General features: G+C 35.6%; 2 protein-coding genes and 1 pseudogene across 2 annotated transcripts; 2 read left to right on the forward strand and 1 right to left on the reverse strand.

Annotated features, from left to right (window-relative positions):
• The first annotated feature begins 7,006 nt into the window (after positions 1–7,006).
• LOC133881223 (uncharacterized) lies at positions 7,007–9,159 on the forward strand. The gene is made up of 3 exons (XM_062320162.1): positions 7,007–7,740; positions 7,873–8,099; positions 8,396–9,159. Exons 1-3 carry the CDS (start codon positions 7,007–7,009, stop codon positions 9,157–9,159), a joined length of 1,725 nt encoding a protein of 574 aa, XP_062176146.1.
• Positions 9,160–12,041: 2,882 nt separating this feature from the next.
• LOC133881225 (fasciclin-like arabinogalactan protein 15) lies at positions 12,042–12,663 on the reverse strand (annotated as a pseudogene).
• A 2,249-nt stretch (positions 12,664–14,912) lies between these two features.
• Positions 14,913–15,572, forward strand: LOC133882130 (pathogenesis-related protein 1-like). Its single transcript, XM_062321240.1, has one exon. The coding sequence runs from the start codon at positions 14,947–14,949 to the stop codon at positions 15,427–15,429; it is 483 nt and encodes a 160-aa protein (XP_062177224.1). The 5' UTR covers positions 14,913–14,946; the 3' UTR covers positions 15,430–15,572.
• Positions 15,573–21,725: the final 6,153 nt, after the last annotated feature.

Here is a 21,725-nt window from a genome sequence, read left to right on the forward strand (position 1 = left end):
TCTTTCGTCAATGCATCGTTCGTGCTTACACCTTCATTCCACAATTCTTTCAAATCATGAACCAACGGACTAATGGACTAACTATTCGATCTTACAATGATCGGACTAATGTACTAGTATCGATTGGATGTTCGATCAAACCTTTAATCGTGTCAAGTTCGATTGATCATACGATTGGCTCATGATCATTCCAATTGATCTTATAATGATTAATCGGATTAATACACAAGCATAAATAATACAAAATCCATATAGTTCGATCGATCAAACTAATGCACTATGATAGATAGGGCGTTCGATCAATCAAGCTGATGCGTGAGGATCAATCAGATCGATCTTATCATTATTGATTGGACTAATGCACAAGGATAAATTTTAAAAAAAAAAAAAAATAGAAAATATTAATTCATAAGATTAGGAAATAGAAAAAACAGAAAACTTTACTAATAATATGAAAATCATTTAATTTTTTGTATTTTTTTTTTTTTGCCACCCCTTGCTTATTTTTATTTTTATTTTTTGTATATATGTATATGTATTTCTTATTTTCCTCATTTTTCTATGTTTTAATGAGACATATGACCACGTGGCAGGTTTTGATTGGGTTGACATGAAATTTCATTTATGATACAAAATAAAACGTACCTATAAAAAAATAAAGTCGTTAAAACCATAGATTGAAATGACATTTAACACAAAAATTAAAAATTAAAAAAATAGAAAAATAGAAAAACTTTACTAATAATATAAAAAGAAGTATTTTTTTTTTTCTATAGGTTTCATTTCTTTTTTGTTTTTTTTTTTTTTTTTAAGTTTAATAAGTTTATATATATATAATACTGGATCATTAGCGTCGACCTAAAGTGGACGCTAATAATAGGTTATCAGTGTCCACTCCTGCAAGTCGATGCTGCATATTATCAGTGTTGACTTTTTAGTCGACGCTGATAGTTTTCATTTTTTTAGAATTTTTTTATTCAGGGTCATTAGCGTCGATACAAGAGTCGACGCTAATTAATGACCCATTATCAGCGTCGACACGTACAGGTCGACGCTGATATGTTTTATTTTTTTTCAAAAAAGATCTATTATTTTTATACAAGGTCATTATCGTCGACCCTGGGGTCAACGCTAATGACCCATTATCAGCATCGATCCATAGATGTCGACGCTGATAATAGGTTATCAGCGTCAACTTTTGGTGTCGACGCTGATATGGTTCTTTAGAGCATATCAGCATCAACCCCATTGTCGACGCATCAAGTTATTTATTAGCGTCGATGAAATTGGACGCTAATACTAAATTGTCATCCCTATTGCTCAACCCGCGTGAGGCAAAATTTCCTGCCAGGTTATTAGCAACGACACATTAGCGTCAACATAAAAGTCGACACTAATAGTGCTTTTTTTGGACAATTAGCATCGACTATGAGGTCGACGCTAATGGTCGACTATTAGCGTCGACTACCAAAGTTGACACTGATATTCGACTATTAGTGTTGACTACCAAAGTCGACGCTGATATTTGACTATTAGCGTCGACCCTAATGGGCGAATTTCTTGTAACAACAACAACAACGTGGAAGAAACATTGGTTAATTTCACACATATTCCACAATCTAAAAGCCTCATGCAAGATCAGAAAACAGAGAAAGAGAAATTTTGTTTTATAGGTCATTTTTTGTTCTACACATTAATGCTCAATTTTCTCATAAAAAATCATTATCTATATTAAAGCTCTGCTAAGTTGTATGCCCCATTTAGAAAAAGTACGATTTTAAATCAAATTGTAGAAAATTGATCGTTTGAAATTGCGTTTTTAAAAAATTACAATTTGAAAACGCATAAAATCTGCATTTTTAAATCTCTATTTTTAAATCGTACTTTTTGAAATTACAAACCTAAATTTCTATTACGATTAGAGCATGACTTGACTTACAAAGTTATGGGACCCAAACATAAGGTAGTAATGGGACCAACAACAAAAACAAACCCAGACAGCAGCTGACAACAACGGGCTGGCATTACACATGTAATTTACTAATGCTCTAATGTTTATACATTACACATGCAGCTTAAAATACCATCTTTTTACGTACGTGCTACATCTCCCTTTTAGCGAAAACTCTAATTTTTTCTTTTAGCAATCATAACAACAATATTCTAAACTTCTGAGCATACGATATAACATTAGTACTCCAATGTTTCAAAAACATCTACATTAATAGTACTAATAACTTTGACAGCAATGGAGATCAAAGAGCTAGGGTATAGTTATTGCCTCTTGTAGCCAACTCCTTCAAACACCTCCCCTTAGAGTATCTCCTCCTTAAACTAAAACAGTTACTAAGTGCCTTAGTTCGATCTATCTTTCTCACAAATTCAACATTAACTCCTAAACAACACCTAGGGTGAAACCTGTTCGAAAGGTTTTGATGTTCAGCATTCAATACACGTGTAAAAACAGTCTTGTTGGCATGTGACAGGATCGAAGCCATTGATCATCTGACATCACGTGATCTTGCGATACCATGTAAAAAGTTGTCTCCTTCAATTTAAACGGCACATTCCCCGTTTGAACACGGTTTTTCTTTTTATCGTGTTTTCTGGGCTTTTCACCTACCTACCACATGTAGATATCTAATCGAACAAACTTCAACTGGTAATCGACCAAATCATCTCATATCCTAAATTTTTCTAATTAAGTCTCTTCAACCTCCTTTTGTCCCATCTTTTTAAGGTAATCCCATACTCCATACTTAAACATTTTAATGTGATATTCCATGCAATTTGATAATATTTTACCATTATTTTATGTGATCTATTTTCACAAGCGACATACTGTCTCATCTGTACAAGGCTCTTTTCTCCAAATATTTTCAAAGTTTCTAAGTCAAATTCTTGACTCCAATAGACCAGATACTTAACAGATCGAGTCGTGCCTAGTTCTTAACGCGTTTTATGGTGTGTTCTTTATTTTATTTCTTTTTCCAGTAAAATATCTTTATTTTTATTTCCTGAGTGTTACATGATCAAATATTCAATGCAAGTCAACATATGGACTTGTGTACGGCTGAAGTCATCTATTGTGTAGTACATATGGGTGTGGACTATGTTCCCAAACACAGAGAATCGATGTCATTCGCTTTGAATATAGCGAAACAAAGTCACCTCATTAATATGTTGTTGGTAGGAAATCATATGGTAAAGGATAAAGTAAGATAAAGTAATGAAAAAGTATGCACACATATAAGCTAATCACAATCTAATTACGCCGATCTGTGGGGCATCACAAATTGGTACCAAGGTAATGATGCCCAACTAAATTTATCATGTCATCAAGTAGGAGATGATATTGTGCCTTAAGGGATATGATGAAAAGAAAAGGGAAAAGAATGATCCCCATCATTCAGTACTAAATTGGGTAATGTCTCCTTCCGGCAGGCTGGTGTAGGAGGTTTTTTGTCCCATCTCTTGTCTAATTGTTCTTCTCTAGTGTGAGAAAACTGATCATGGAAGAGGAGCAAGGTGTTTTCAACCGGAAAATTCCTTTTATCAGGGGGAAACTAAGGGAATTGAAATTGACGAGGAAGATACAGAGGAACTATGATAAAAAGGTCTGCAGTGCTTAGTTGGGAGATTCGGGACACCCAAAAAGATCAACAAAGAAGCATTCAAATCCATCCTTACTCGAATATGGAGGTCAACAGGTGGGATCTATTTCAAGGAGATCCTGGACAATCTGTGGATTTTTTAGTTTGAAAAGGATATTGATAGAAGACGGGTTCTGGATGGAAGGCCGTGGTCCTATGATTGCACCCTCCTAGTCCTGAATGAAGTTTATAGAAGAGTTCCACCCTCCCAGATGAAGTTCAACCAGACTCCTATTTGGGTGCAGATTCATGACATGCCTCTTGCTTGTATGAACAAGAAAGTGGGATATAAGATTGGGAGTTCTTTGGGAAAGGTGGAAGAAGTTGCTGTGGCGGAGGATGACATGGGGTGGGGGAGATATCTTCGGGTCCGGGTGAATGTGGAATTATTCCAACCACTGGAAAGAGGCAGAGCGTTGATTCAAAAAGGAAAGACTTGCTAGGTGACGTTCAAATACTAGAAGCTCCCTATTTTCTGTTTCTAATGTGGCCGAATTCTTCATGAGCCAAAAGGATGCCCTGCTCACTCTCAAAAACAGAAGAACCACCAAAGTGGAACAACTGATTGGGGCGCTTGGCTAAGAGCTGCTGATCTGTATAGAGGTTCTGAGTTATCGGAGGGCCAACGAAGTGGAAAGCCTTCCACCAATTCGAAGGAGGAGACTCGGGCACCGGTAATGGAAGGTCCCATTAATGCGGACTCCAACCAAAAAGGAAGGAGGGAGAATTCTGCACCACCTAGTCCGGATGTGTCAGATGAGAATTCAAAGTCCCATTATTCTTTCCATTCCAACCAGAATTGCGGAAGGAAAGAGACCCTTACGAAGGATGACTGTTACGGAAAGAAAGATAGGGAGAAGAAATGAGGGAAAAGGAAGAATCTGGAGGATTCTGTGGTGAAAAATATGCAAGGACCACAGTCCAACTGTCTTAAGGGGGTGAAGACCAAGCTTTTGTTTTCTTTTAAGGCCCAAGGTGAGAGGAGGCAACCCAGTATGGTCTACAAGCCCAAACAGGATGGCAAGTCAGCTAAGGGATCAAGGGGCAAAAAGAACAAAAGCTCACGTGGCAAGTTGTCAACTTATCCCTCAGCTACGCTATCTGATCAAAACAACTCCCCGGTTCTAGAAGGTAATGGCTCAAGTGAAGATCCCAAATCCTTTCAGCAAGGAAATGGGCAAGCCTTTGAGATGATGCCAATGGGAGACCAAAGAAGCATGCAGGGGACACAGGGAGGTACCAAATCGGGTGGCAAGAACAAGTCGTGGACAAGAATCGCGAGGGGGGATGTTTCGAGAGTGGAAAAGGAGAAAGAAGGCTTTTTCTCCCCCTCAAAAGGGCGTTTGAAGATTTTGCAAAAGGAATTTCAGAGTTTCAACGTTACAAGGAAAAGAGGTATGACCATGAATTTCCATGTTCCGTTTCTACATCGGTGGAGGCTGGTGAACAGCCCCGCCGACAACAATGAGTTGTCTGAGCTGGAACTGTAGAGGGTTGGGGCTCCCTTAGACAGTTCATGATCTTCACCAGATGGTGAAGGAGAAGAAGCCCAAGCTTTTGTTTCTTATGGAAACAAAGCTCATGAATAAAAGTATGATGCAAGTGAAGTATAAGCTCGGTTTTTCAAGAATGTTCACAGTGGACCCTGTGGGGCGTAGTGGAGGGTTAGCATTATTTTGGCAAGATATAGAGGAGGTCACTATCCAAAACTTCTCCCTGAGACATATCAATGCTATGGTTACTCTCAGGGGGTTGGTCTATTCATAGAAGTTCACAGGGTTCTATGGGAATCCAGATAGTGCGTTGTGTGGTGCTTCATGGAGCTTATTATCCCATCTTGGCCAGTTGACCCCTAACGATTGGCTATGTTTGGGTGATTTTAAAGAAATTGCTGATCAAACTGAAAAGGTGGGGGGAAGGATCCGAAATGAAGCACAAATGAGAGCTTTTCGGGGTACTCTGTCAGATTGTTTGCTTAATGACTTGGGATACAGAGGCTCCAAATTCACCTGGAGTAACAAAAGGTATTTAGGGGAGTTCATCAAGGAAAGGTTGGATAGGGCTCTAGCTACGGCTGGGTGGTGTGCCAATTTCCCATAAGCTTCCGTGGAGGTGATGGCTGCTCGAAGCTCTAATCATAGACCTCTCTGGGTTTCTTTCACCTCTCCCCCAATCCGGATCCCCATAATTTTCAGATTTGAAGCAAGTTGGAATGTTAGTGAAGATTGTGCGGATGTGATTAAGAAGGCGCGGTCTGAAGTAGGGGATACTGGGTCATCTTCGAAAGCTGTTCTCCAGAAGCTACGACAATGTCAGCAGGCTCTCTCTTGCTGGAGTTCCTCCAAATTTGGCTCTTTTACAAGAACTCTGAAAGGCTTGACTAAAAGACTTAAGGGTTTACAAGATAAGGAGCATCCAAGTAATTTGGAGGAGATTAAACATCTACAATAGGAGATCCACCTGTTGATGGAGATGGAAGATCTTAGATGGAGGCAAAGAGCAAAGAGGAATGGGTATAAACATGGAGAGCGTAACACCCAGTATTTTCATGCTTGGGCCACACAAAGAAGGAGAACTAATTTCATTCGATCGATTATAGATCAGAATGGGCTTTCTTGGTCGAATCCAGAGGATATTGGAAGGGCTATCAATCAACATTTTCAGTCCCTGTTCACTACAGCAAATCCGGATGGTATTGAGGAAGTGCTCACAGAAGTCCAATCTCTGGTCACATCTAAGATGAATGCAGGGCTCACAAGGTGTTTCACACCTGAGGAGATTAATGATGCATTGGCTCAAATGCACCCTTTGAAAGCCCCTGGACCAGATGGTTTTGGGTTTTGTTTTTATCAGCAGCATTGGGACACAATTGGTGAAGAGGTTAGAAAGGCAGCTCTAAAATTTTTGAATAAAGGTACTTTTGACCCTTCATTCAATTCAACTTTTGTTGTTCTAATCCCTAAGGTCCATGATTCTGTTTTTGTGGGTGACTATCGCCCAATAAGTCTGTGCAACGTGATGTACAAACTAGTGGCAAAGGTGTTGGCCAACCGCTTAAAGAAGGTGCTACCGGCTCTCATATCCCCAAACCAAAGTGCCTTTGTTCCTGGCAGATTGATCACTGACAATATCATTGTGGCATATGAAACTCTCCATACCATGAACACAAGAATGAAGGGGAAGAAAGGGTACATGGCAATGAAGTTGGATATGTGTAAAGCTTACGATAGGGTAGAGTGGGTTTTTCTAGAGAAGATGATGAGGAAGATGGGTTTCGCAGAACAATAGATCAAGCTAATAATGAACTGTGTTTCCACAGTCTCTATTCAGTTCTGATTAAAAATGGCCAGCCTATGGGACAGTTTCTTCCATCACGTGGACTTTGGCAAGGTGATCCACTCTCTCCTTATTTATTTTTGCTTTGTGCAGAGGGTCTTAGTGCTCTTATACAGACTACGAAGAGGGAAGGCAGGATATCGGGCGTGCCTATTGCAGTTGAAGGGACTAGGTTGAGCCATCTCTTCTTCACAGATGACAGCCTCCTCTTTTGTCGGGCAAACTCTATGGAATGGTCCACAATTCTGGAATTACTAAATTTATACGAGCGCGCTTCAGGCCAACAGTTGAATGCCGCCAAGACTTCTGTATTTTTTAGTAGGAACACAAGGAATGATTTCAAAGAATGGGTGAGTTCTACTGCTGGTCTGTCAGCTGTCCAGGGTTTTGAGAAATATCTAGGGCTCCCAACTATGGTGGGAAGATCAAAAACCAGATCTTTTGCCTCCCTTGTGAGCCGTGTTAGAAAGAAGTTGGAGGGATGGAAGGAAAAGTTCTTATCACAAGCTAGGAAAGAGGTTTTACTCAAGGCAGTGGTGCAAGCTATTCCCATTTGTGCTATGAGTGTGTTTAAATTGCCCAAGACCTTGTGCAAGCAACTTAATTACCTTATGAGCAATTTCTGGTGGAACCATAATAGGGAGTCAAAAGGGGTGAGGTTGATTAATTGGAAACGGTTAGGGGTCGCTAAGCAACAAGCGGGAATGGATTTTCGTGATATAGAAGCCTTTAATCTTGCGTTGCTAGCAAGGCAAGGTTGGAGAATTCTCCAATATCTGGTGGCTACAATATTGAGAGAGAAACACTTTCCTTCGGATTCTTTTTGTACAGCTAGTATGGGCAATCGACCTTCTTATGGTTGGTGAAGTTTTTGTTATGGTAGGGAGACTTTGGAAGGAGGTCTTTGGTGGCGCGTTGGAAATGGAGAGAGCATTAAAGTTTGGAAAGATAAATGGCTCCCTTCTTCCTCAACTCCTCAGATCCTCTCCCCGGTGAATGGGCTGGATGAGGAGGCTAGGGTGAGTTCACTCATTGATCCGGGGTCTGGAGGGTGGAATATGCCTCTGCTCAGATCCATCTTTTCCCCATGGGAGGTGGAACTTATTGGAAGTATCCCTTTAAGCCCTTTGTGCAAACCAAACAAACTGACTTGGCAAGGCACTAGTCATGGATGTTTCTCTGTGAAAAGGGCTTATCATGTGGAGATTGTGAGGAGAATAGCATGCGATGGGGAGTCTTCTAGGAGAGCTACAAAAAATATTATGTGCAGGAAAATATGGTCCATCCTTGAGCTCCAGTGCTAAAACACTTTATTTAGAAGTTGTACCACAATATTCTTCCAACTAAAGTAAATCTTTTTCACAAGAAAATTGTGACTAACCCTCTATGTCCTTTGTGTTCAACAGAGGTGGAAATGAGCTGTCATAGTATTTGGAGTTGCCCCTCTGCTGTGGCGGTTTGGCAAGATGCTAATCGAAAAGTCCAAAAACTCTCCACTATAGCTAATGAAGGATGGGAACTTGTGGAGCAATTATGGGGCAAACTGGAGGAGGATGAGTTTGTAGAAGCCATGACAATTGCCCGGTTGCTGTGGATGAGAAGAAATAAGTGGGTTTTTTATGGCCAATTTTCCCCCCCAGTACAAGTTCTGAAGCAAGCTCGTGAAGCAATGGACTCCTTTGCAATCACTCATACTCCATCGACACAGGCAGTTCAGGTACCAGTCAGATGCATGCTAAAGTGGATCAAGCCAATCCAAGGAGAAGTGAAATGCAACTGGGATGCTGCCATAAATTCTAAGAATAGGTGCATGGGGGTGGGAGTGGTGGTAAGGGATGACAAGGGAAGAGATGTAGCTGCTAAGGCTCGGTTTTTTCCAAGTATAGTCAACCCAACTGTGGCTGAATCTATGGGGGCTTGGCAGGCTGTGGTTATGTGCTGTGATATGAGATTTCCACAAGTAGTCTTTGAGGGGGACTCATGGAATGTAGTGTCAGCACTCAACAAAGAAGACCCATGTTGGTCCTCCTTTGGCCAAATCATTGAGGATATAAGAGCCAAGCTTCAAGATATACCTTCTGTAAGGGTGCAACATGTGCCGAGAGAAGCGAATAATGTGACCCATTCATTGGCCAAAGCTGTTGTTTCACAAATGCTGGATAATTCCTAGATAGAGGAATGCCCTTCTTTTATTCAAAGTTGTGTACTTAGAACTAGCTTTATAATGATATTCATCATTTCCCAAAAAAAAAAAAAAAAAAAAAAATGATCACACCATAACAAATATAGTCATCTAACTCATCTCCATGGAAGGTGCATGATAACTTCCACGGAGGTTAGAAGAGAAACAATTGCATTATGTCCTATAAATTAAGGGGGTTAGAGAACAAATTTCATTCATCAATTCTCTCACATCAATCCATTATCTTTGCATTGATGTGAGAGTGAAATTTAAAAAAAAAAAAAATTGAAAGATAGATACACTACATTGACACTTTTTAAAGTTTATATATGGAGAACAACAATGATTTCATTGAGTTCCAACCAAAATCTATTATAAGTAGATTATGAGAAACAACATTGATTCGTTAGTTATATTTTTAATTAGTTTTTGTTCAAATTTGTTTTTAATTCTAAAGGAAAATGATAAAGTAGGAGGTTTCTTCATATGGAAAAAGGAAGAGCATGTGATTTATTTTGAAGTGTGCACCACCTTCTACTTTGCATGAAGCTTACCGCCAAGTAGTGTTCATGTCCAAGGGGGAAGTTTATGCAACTTTAAGTTGCTTAATTAAAATGGTGACATTAGCAACTTTTTAACATTCTAAGTACTTGGTAATAAATAAAATAAAACAAATTATGTCATCTTGTTGTATATTCCACTTACAACAAGAAAGACAACATGTTACCCTGCCTCTCTGAAGAAAAAGAAAAAGAAAAAATGTAAACGATCATAATCCCTTATTATGTCAATAGAGGCGTGAGAAGGGAAAAGACCAGAATAAGAGTTAAGAGGAAAGGTTAATTTGATGGTGTCATTAATTGGATCGATGGATGAAAAAATGTTACATGTCTTGTGGGGAGACACGTACATTACCCCAAAAAATTTCAATAAATTTTACTCCTAATTTTTTTTTTTTTTTTTTTTTTTAATTTTGCCTCTTCAATTTTTTTATTTTTTTATTTTATTTATTTTTTTTTTTTTTTTAATTTGGCCCTATATTCATAAGGCTGGTCCGCCACTGCATTACACCCATCAATCCTATATAGATTGTGTTTTAACTTCTCTTTTTTGGACGTGACGTGCAGGGGAGGGCCATGCCATGTGGATTTATTTTGGAAAACTTTTTGCAAAGCTAGCCGCCAGAATATTTGAGTCAAGTCTACGCATAAAAGCCTTAGATAATGCCATAATAGTATGTTTGCTAACGTGTTTTAAGGGATATTTTTTATTATTAGTTTGAAAGAGTATTTTGGCGTGATATAAAAGTTAAATTATTTTTATATTTTTATAAGTATATTATATTTGAGTTGTTTATTCATATTTTTATTTTGAAAAGATAAAATCAAAGATTGAAAACAAAAATTTTAATTAACAAACAAAAATGTAACAGTAAAAATCAATCATTAAATCAACACCTGTAAAACAAAATAAATAAATAAATAAATAAGCACTAATTTTCACCGTCACGTCTTCCTAACTGTATACCAATCGTACAACAATTTACTAAATAAGATTATTTCTTATTAATACCACATGACTTAGCTTTTAGCTTTGCACTTTAGGAGAGTGACCAAAATAACATTTTCCACGAGAAAGAACGAAAAGGAAAGAAAGACAATGATATATATATATATATATATATATATATATATATATATATATATATGAGTAATACTACACATCATCCCTTTGTCCTCCTTTTGTCACCTCAAAATTGATGTGGCTCTTAAAATTACCATTGGATTTATGATAGATCACTATTGGATTTTGATCCAATGGTGATTTTAAGAGCCACATCAATTTTGGGGTGACAAAAGAAGGACAAGAGGATAATGTGTAGCATTACTCTCTCTATATATATATATATATCCATGCCGCGATTTCTGATTGTAAATTTCCAATGGGATGTGGAAAAAAAAAATCCCAACCTTCTTTTCTTTTGAATTTTCTTTGTCTTTAATAGGACATGTTTGATGCTTAAGGGGTTGTTTGAGTAGACGAATTTTTTGTATTGTTTTAATTTGTATTATTCTTTATTGTTTTCAAATTTGCGAATATTAATATATATATATATATATATATATATATATATATATATATATATATATATATATATATATATTTGGAAAGGTGAATTAAATTGAAAAAGTAAAATGAAAAAACGAAAAATAAAAAATAAAAAATTATCTCTAAATTCTAAAAACCAAAAACTGAAAAAAAAAATAATAATAATAATAACTTATGGAGATGAAAAATGACATTTAACTTATCATATATGTGGATCGATGCAGAATTTGTAATGTTGCTTGCGAGGAAGAGAAAAAAGAAGAAAAATCAATAAAATAGATAGCATTGTATTGTTGAGTTTTGTTCTATAAAAGTCTTAATTCATCCAAAAAAAAAAATTAATTAATTAAGCATGCAAGAAAATAAAATAATAATAATAATAATAATTAACCATGCATGCCATACAGCTTCAATACGTAGAGATGAATTAGAATTATAGAAATATAGGGGAAAATAAGAGATAAATTGAAAAGAGAAAGAAATAATTAAATTGATGGAAGAACTTGTAGAATCATTCTCCTTTGTTTCTTCATTTAGGTCTTGTTTGGTTCGTGAAATAGCTTCTTGGAATAAAATGATTATTCCTATAAAATAATCATTCATTTGTTTGGCAGGGCATATTCCTTTACGAAAAGGAATAGTTATTATTAAAGGAATGAACTACATTTTCTAGAAAAATTACTTATTAGTTTCTATTTTCTTTCTATTTTTCATTTTTTTTTTTAAAAAAAAAAAGGGAAAAAAAGAATTCCAAAACCCCTTTACATCGTGGTGGACATGCTCTCCTCCGTCTGGTACTCCCGTATCAGGTGGTAGTACATTATCTGCTCCGGGGAGCCCGGTTCGCTCAGCTGGTCTGTCGTCAGCTTAGCCATGGCTTCGTCATTCGGTGCCAGAACAGTCAGCACGTAACCCTCTGAGTCTGAGACCAACCGGCCCATCTCGTTGGCCAAGGAGGTCAGGTTCACCAAAATATCGGCCATCTCGTTGTACCCACCGTAGTGTAGGAGGGTCTGGATGAAGTCCTTGACCTGGGCCTCTGTGTTGAACTGGTGGTGAGGCCCGCCGGTCTCGGGGCCGGTTTTTTCAGGCGATGCATCCTGAGGTCGACTTCGGGGGCTCCCTGGGGTTTGATGGCGGAGATGGAACGGATGCTCCGGCGGTTGTTGAAGTTGTCCTGGACGGACTGGGGAATTAGGAGCCGTTCGATTCCGTGTATCACGCCGTCGGGTCGGGTCACCGAGTCCGGGTGGATCACCTTGGAGCATCGTTCCTGGGAGCGAAGATGGTGATGTTGTCAACAGTCTCTTCCAGCGTCTGCAAGAGCAAAGCCTTCTCCACCAGCTCGGCCACTTCCGTGTAATGCGAGTCCAGCAGAGTCATCAGGACCGAGTTGGAGCTTATCTGGCCGGTGCCCGACCCAGAGGACGACCTTGGGTCGGAAGATTCAGGCAAAGCAAGGCATATTCCGACCACGAGACAAAGATAAGATATGGACAGTACTAGCTTTGAGGTGGGGGTGGCATAATCCGTGGGTGGCTGGCCAGTTGGTCGGCCACCCACCGGTTTTTAATTTTTTATTTATTTATTTATTTTATAATTTGAATTTTTTCTTTTTAACTTTTTTTTATAAAAAAATAATGTGAAATTTTTTTAATAATTTTAATTGGATTCCAATTAAAGTACGTAAATTGTTACCAAACTAAAGAATAAGAATAATCATTTCATTCCACTCCTTTTTATTTTCTAGTAATAACTATTCTATTTTTTAATAGAATACTCATTCCGTAAATCAAACAAGACCTTAATATTTGGTTATAAATACACGAATCAATCTCTAGCTTCTATCGTCATTTGGTTATATTACTCAATGATCTCATTAATTAATACAAAAAAAAAATCTATATTTTTCTTTATTTAAGTGATGCTTTTAAAATATGTAGCAATATCTCACACCAACACCCAGGGCCGGCTCAATACATTTTGGGGCCTTAGGCGAAAAGTTTAAATGATACATTTTTAAAAAAAATAAATAAATATTAATTAATTTAAAAAACAGAATGGTAAAACTTGATTTGTCAAAGGAAAGACAAATTAGTGTTAGAATGTTTCCTAAAACCGAATAAAAAAAATTAATGTAATTGATTAATTGAGTTTTGGTAATTTGTTTTTTTTTAATCACTAATCAGATATGGAATGATTTTAAGGACTTGAATGATAAGTTATTGGAAAATAATAAAAATTGAGAAGAGAGAAATTCAAATTCAAATAAGACTTGAATAGGGAAAATGAGATAAAAAATAAAAACTTATAAAGAATAGGATTTAAAATGAAAACTTAGAGACTTTTCATCTTCTTAGTATTTATTTTTTATTTTTTTCATTTTATTTTGATTCTTGAAAGTTGGACTTAACACCTTCAATTTTTTGAACATTGAAGCCTTCAATTTTTAATGTGAGTAATTAAGACCTTCAATTTAGGAGCTTTCATATCTCATTAATTCTATTTTGAACGTTCAAAGAAATTGAAGGCCTTTAATGCAGAGACTTTCCATATCTCATAAGTCACAAGTCGTTAGTAATTAGACGTACAAAAAATTAAAGGCCTTTAATTTAGACTTTTCATATCTCACAAGTCGTTGGTGATTAATTAAGGCCTGAATTTATTTTATTTTATTTTTTTAAACCTGCAGTTTTTTGACGGGAGAAGGCCCCTAGGCAGCATATTTTAAAGCATTGGCATTACCGGAAACAATGCTTTGATGATTCGTCTTTTTGTAAGCACTTTTTTTCTTAAAATAAATCTTCATTAATTGGGGCCTTATTAAATTGGGCCCTGCATTATATTATTGCCTTTTTTAATTTTATTTTTACCAAGATTTGTGGCCTTATTTAAGTGTATTGATCATATTTAAGGCCTTAATTTTTATTTTTTTTAGAAATAAATCTCTATTAATATTTTTAAATTAGGGGCCTTATTAAATCGGGGGCCTTAGGTGGTCGCCTAATCCGCCTAAGCCTCTAGCCGGCCCTGCCTACACCCTAGAATAGGATTCTCTCAATTTCAAATGAAATTGATACTATACATTTTATGGTTAAAATTTAAAGTCGATGCATATAATGGTATACATAATTTCACGTTATTTAAATTTTTAAAAGATGTGTCAACTTTAACTTTATATATACCGTTAAATGCATCAACTTCAAATCCTGACATTTTAGTTGAAATAGATAATTTAAATGAAATTGAGTGGATCATATTCCCCTAGTGCTAATAAGGGACCAAGAAATTAATCCTGACTATGAACAGTATGTGGTCCATGTGCATGCATGCGTCCAAGGAAAAAAAAAAAAAAAAAAAAAGGGTAGTGAAAGCATTGCACAAGTGGAAGAAACTGATAGATATCTAGTGCAACGATCCGCTGCAATTTTTAGGGTATTACACAGTGCAATACATTTATCTGGATTGTTCATTTAAAATGAATGGTCAAGATCATGACAAATGTAGTTTATCATAATAATAAATAAATTAAAAGAAAAAAAGAAAGAAAAAGATGCAAAATCTTCATATTACACTAACATTCCTATATATACCCCCCATGCATGCTTCATTTTGTATCATCCCCCTTGTAAGGTTTCGCTTTGCAAGATCTAGAGAAAACCCAATATGGGAATCAGCAAGATTTCGCAAGCCATTGTTTGTGTCCTCAGTTTAACCATGGTCCATCTCTCCTGTGCCCAAAACACACCTCAAGACTACATAAATGCTCACAACACAGCTCGATCACAGGTGGGCGTCGGACGTATAACATGGGACGCAAACCTAGCCGCTTATGCCAAGAACTACGCTAATAAACTTACGGGTGATTGCAGACTTGTGCACTCCGGTGGTCCTTACGGTGAGAACCTTGCAGGGAGTAGCGGTGACCTCACGGGTGCGGCTGCGGTGGGCTTGTGGGTAAAAGAAAAGTCCAACTATAACTACAACTCTAATTCATGCGTTGGTGGAGAGTGCCTTCATTATACTCAGGTGGTTTGGCGAAATTCTGTACGTCTAGGGTGTGCTAAAGTGAGATGCAACAATGGAGGCACGATCATCAGCTGCAATTATGATCCCCGAGGCAACTATATCGGCCAGCGACCTTACTAAGAGCTTCACATCTATATGTATTACGTCCTCAAAGCCTCTATGCTTTAGAGAGTACTTACCATTAAATAAGTCATGTATTGACATTTAATTTGGGGACATGCATGTTCAACAATAAAAGCAATAAAGCTGTGAGATTGAAGTAATATTATCAAGAAAAACTTGACATGTCTAACTGTCTAAGGGCTTTTGAATCTTTAGACACATAAGAGTGAATCAAGCTGCGCACAGGCATCCAAACACACCCTTGGCCAAGTTTATTTTAGCGTAAAATATTTTCAAAAAAAAAAAAAAAAAAGAATCTCTACTTTGAAGTGTTTAGCTCTACCTATACAAAATAATTATAGACTTCAAATTATTTTCAACTGTAAAATAATAATAATAATAATAATTACATTCGCAAGGAGTAAAGTGGTTTACATTTCTCATATTTCTGATGCTAGGAGGCATGTAAGAAAATTGGTTTTTACAATAAAGAGCCAAACAAGCTAGTCAGAAGATAAGAGATCGAGCTGATTGCTACGTACGTACAGATCATGTGATACCATGAGAAAGTTCAAACTTCTTGATAATACAAACAAGTTCAAGTTTTCATTCTCAGCTTGATCGATCAACATCTCTCAGTGCTAGAGATCGACACTTCTCAAACTATTAGCACAAGGTGGAGCCGTGGAACGGAGGCATAAGGTGTTTGATATCTCCTAATTAAAAGGGGTACTTGAATATTCGCTTAGGGTGGAGATTGTTAAAGATGGTAACTCATATTCTTAATGAGGAATATTAATTAGTATCTAGTGAAAAATTGGCTACTCGTTTATGAACGTAATCACATTGCTGAACTATATATAAATTTTATGTGTATTGTTTTATTTCCTTCTTCTTTTTAATTTTAAGGGGAAACTTCTTCACTTAACCCCATGAACTTAATTTCATCACATTTGCAATGACCCCTCTAAACTTTAAAAACTCTCAATTTAGTGTATTCTTCTTTTAATTTTTTTCAATTTCACCATAAATCCTAACGGATGGATGTCAAAATTCTCAAAATACCGTCATTTATTTTGGAAAAAATTGCAAGGATTTAGGGGTTGGTCAAGATTTAACAGAATGTACAAAAATACTCACACCTGAATCTTTGAAGAAAAAAAAAATATGGGTATTTTTTAAATTTTGACAGAATTTAACGAAAAATCCTAACATATATATGGGTGGAAAAAAAAATTGAAATATAGATACACTAAATTGAGATAAAGAGTTTTTAAAGTTTATATGGATAACTACAAAAGCGACGGCAATTTAGGAGAGTTAAATGAAGTTTTCCCTAATTTTAACTAAATTACATAAGTAATTATTATAATTAAATTAATGCTTGTTTGGTTTAATATAAGAAAAAGTTATCCCGGCTGGAGTATTAATTATTTAGGGTCTGCTAATTAATTGGAACTTAACTGTTGAGACAAGATTTTTTTTTTTTTTTTTTTAAAGATGAATAAACTTTATCTATAGAAGAAAAAATAATACAAGAAGAATATATAGATCGGTTTGTGGGTGCAAAATCAGGGTTCTTTCAATTCTTTTTCGTTGTACACATGGAATTTAAGCACTAGAATTTATCTAAACTACACATATGGATAAAATTGACAAAATAATTTCAACCTAATAAAGTCCATATATATAAGAGTGTTTTAGAAATTTTTTTTTTTTTTTATTTTATCAAGATATCTACGTATGATTCTATAAAAATCCATCTAATAAGATGGAGAAAATTCAAAACTACCGTGAATATTGTGATAGAAAAGGAGGGACCATCCTTTTGGCACTTATGTTGAACGTAATTGTGGAACATGTGGCTTTCTAGCCTTTCAATTCCCCGCTGATCGATAGCAGTGACAGAGGGTGACCATGGCCCCATCCTCCAAATTATTGCCAAAAAAAAAAAAAAATATGTGGTGACTATTAAGTGGACTTTAAATCCCAAAAATATATATAAAGGTTGACCCCCCCCCCCAAAAAAAAAATCTTTTGTAAAAATACATATCTATACTACATAGAATATAGCACTCCAAATTTAATAATTTTTTTTAAAAAAAAAAAAAATTATATATATATATTTATAATTATGTGGTCGACCATGCACCAAGTCCTAGGAGACATGGTTTGTATGATTATAATGCTAGAAATTATTTTTTTATTCTTTAAAATTGATGTGAGTTTTAAAATTATTATTGGATCAAAATCTAATAGTCATCAATTTCAAATTCAATTGTAATTTTAAAAGCCGGTCACATTTGAAGGATAAAAAAAAGGTATCCAGCATTACTCGTGTATAGCTAGATTGTATATGGTGAATGACTTTAATGGGTGATGTCATCCTAATTACATCATGCATGACGAGGATTTCGTATACATCATCGGTGCTAATTAATGGTGTTCCTTCGATGATCGATCTACTGCATGCCTGTCACATAGAGCCTTTCCTTGCCAACTGATCGATACGAGCAATGGCGGGTAGCTAATACAAGCGTGGGGTAAAACAAAACCAATAAAAACAAATATGATGGGAGTAAAAAATTAAATTTTGGGCCTATTTCATATATATATATATATATATTAAAATTTAAATGATTTTTTAAAATTTTGGGGACTAGCCGAAAATGTGGTTCTGTCCCTTGTCTAAAGAATGTCCCAAGCCTTCTTAGGACAAGTTTAGTACGTAAAATAACTATTTCATTAAGAAAAAAACAAAAAGTTATTTGTTGTTATTGTGCACAATAATATGAAATTGAAAAAAAAAAAGAATAAGAGAAAATTAAGACACAGATTTACGTAGTTCAACAACGTGTTTACGTTCACAGTAGTGCAGCTATATTTCAGTATATGATTTAGGGTTAGAATAGAAAATACTTATAAGAAAACCCTAAGGTAGAGGCATAAGGGGTTTGATATATCTCACTACAAGAAATTCACTCATTAGCGTCGACAGTAAGTGGACGTTAAAAGTCCAAAAGTCGACACTACAAGCCCGACACTGATGATGCTCAGCCAATCATCAACGTCGACTTAAGAGTTGACGCTGATGATCAACTATTATGTCGACGCTAATGATAAATTAAGTCGACCCTAAAACGTTTACCACACATACCATAAGTCGATGCTGATGATAGAATATTAGTCTATCATTAGCGTCAACTTGTGTGGACGCGAATACACTAAAAAAAATTAAAAAATAAATAAATAATAAGATATTAGCGTCGACCCTTGTCAATGCTAATACCTGGAAATTGTTTTGAAAAAAAAAAAATTAACACGTCATAGTCGACGCTAATAGTCTATCGCAACTTGTATGGATGCATATACACTAAATAAAATAATAATAATAATAAGATATTAGCATCAACCCCAATACCCGAAATTTTTTTTCATTAGCATCGACGGCCCTAAAAAATTAAAATAAATGTATATATATATATTAATGGACTATTAGTCGACGCTAATACCCTAAAAAATTTAAAATATATATTAAATAGGCCTTTAGCGTCGACCTAAAACATTTTAAATATATATATTAATATGCCATTAGTAATTTATACATGTATTTCGTAATTTATACACAAGAAAGAAAATGATAAAACATACAAATAGATGGGGAACTTAGTACAATTCAAGCTTAGACAGAAGCTAACCATAATCCAACACAATATATTTACTTTAATAGCCTAAAACTGATATATATAAGGTTGGAAAGTGTTTTTGTTTATTGGCACTCTCTTATAATATGTCTTAGTAATTTTCAAAATCACATTGAAAGATTTACAAAGTGCAAATAGAGAACCAAATAACATAAAATTAGTCACTTTGATATCAAAGTATCAATTCACTTCCATGAAGGGTTGCATGAGATTACAAACTTGTACAAGGCAACGTGAAAGAGTTAAATATGAGTAAGTTTACACACCTCAACCAGATATGGAACTGAGAAATATAGGTCTCCAATATTCGCCCATTGTCCTATAAAGAGATAAATGCCTTAATTTTGTAATTTATATTACCTACTATATAACTAATGTCTTTTCATATGATAGCATTCTCCAATATCCACATTGATCGGTCCTGAAGGAGTAGCTAAGCAAGAACCAAACCTGAGTGGTCAGCTTCAGAAAAGCTGAGTGGTCAGCTTCATGGTATGTCAAACACAATGATGAATGATCTCCTATACATTTAGATTAAAGAAGCAGCTGAACATGGCATTCTGATAGCATACCTGATTGTACAGGTGATAAAATATGCCAATCCATAACATATCTGACAAGAATTTGTACGTAGAGACCCACTTTGGTAATAGCATCCTTAAAACCATACTGCATATGTTGGGCCCCTCAATCTGAAAGAAACTCAAGAATTCCCATGGTTATGTACATAAACTATTAGTGAAATACTGGGATTATAAAAACTTACATAACGTTCGTGACTAGTTAACTTACGATTATTGCCGGTGGGATGCAAACCAAGAAGGCAATAATTGAAATATAAGCATACACATCTATGTTGTCCATACCTATCTGTTAAAATCAAAGTATTGGTTAGAAAGCTTTGAGAAATGGATGCAAAAAAAACTAAATGTGTTCCCTCAACTTAATTTTATCCCATATTTTCACACAAAAGTTGCTTATTGGAACTATGAAATCATGATGTTCTTAGGGAGTGAATTCAATTATAATAGTTCTCTTGCAAAATATCAAAAATCCGTCAGAAGTATTGATAACATTGTTGTACATAGCATGGTAACTAGTAAGATCTTAGGGGTTTTTGGTAATCCTATGAGACACAAGCCTATGGTGTTTCACATAAAATTGACCACAGTTGGCTTTGTAACACTAAAGACATCACTTCAATCAACTGCATTAAAAAATGCCTTGTCACCAAATCTCAAAGGGGTCATTTAACACATCACACGCAACTGTATTAAAAGAAAGCTTTGATTAGAACTCACACGAATCATTCCATCCAAAAGGCATTTCCAAAAAATGCTTTTTTTATTTTCTCAAAAGATTTCTGTGATTGCAAAAGATTTTGAAACAAGGATATGCATTAGCCAACAACTCTTAATAGGGATTGCTTCCTCATACAGAATCCTTACATCAACATCCAGTTTCTTGAACTAGGCCATATAGCATAAAATAACCAAGGCTCTTGAACCTAGAACTACACTCTAGAGCTTATAAAATGAAGAACATAACTAAATTTTGAGCAAGTACCATACTCATTGAAAGCTCTTACCATTGCTTTCTTTGAATAGATGCTCCTATAGGTAAAAGCTATGTTGGAAATCATTGCAATGATGAAACCAGTCCAGTTGAAAGAAAGTTCAGTTAATGATGCCATTGATACACCTAAAATAAAAGTTACAGATTGCATCAATGGTCAGTTGATAAAACATAGAAGCCGACCCCATACTGCATTCAGATTTAAATGGTGAGTTGGCATTGTCAAGTTTGAGAAATTGGCTACACATGCACATCCATAGATGCACACACATGTAGTTTTTGACAAGATTACTAGCATGTTTGAGTAATATATCCTACATATCAACTTTATGGAATAGTCAAAGTCTAAAGAGTTACCAAAAACAACAGGGGCCAACGAGAGCCACAGGGACAAGGGAATTTGATGGCGTAAAACACACTGAGAAGTAGAAGTATTGAAGAATAGCTCCAAAGCTGCACAAAAAAAAAAAAAAAAAAAAAAAAAAAAAAAAAAAAAAAAAAAACATTGAGATTAGTTAGGAACTAAAAACTATCATAAACTCGGTTGCCTCTTAACTTTACCAAACACATTGAGGTATCATTGATCAAAGAGGCATGCACACAACATATACATCAAATAAATTTAACAGATTTAAAAGAAAGTACAAATTTTACTGACAAACTAAAAATTAAAGGCAAAACCAGCTACCTGCTCTCAACAAATCTGTCTATATGCATCTCCTCAAACCTTATGACGACCCCTTTTTTTTTTTTTGGTATAAAACATTTATAAAACATAAAAGGGTCATCACAGTGGCACAACTACATGTCGCTCAGCCAACATACATACATGCTCCATATCATGTACCTGATATTCAGAGTAATATTTAACAGCGGAATAATCATAACACTGAAACTCATAACGGAAAGCGTATCTAAAAATACATGTGGTTCATACAAAAGAGCCATATATCTGTCTAATTGTTTAAGGCTTACAATTATCCACTAATACAAAAGAATGGCTACACAAAAGAATATGTGACACCTATGTCACTA

The sequence above is a fragment of the Alnus glutinosa genome, chromosome 11 (genome assembly GCF_958979055.1).
Source record: "Alnus glutinosa chromosome 11, dhAlnGlut1.1, whole genome shotgun sequence".
Lineage (NCBI taxonomy): Eukaryota > Viridiplantae > Streptophyta > Magnoliopsida > Fagales > Betulaceae > Alnus > Alnus glutinosa.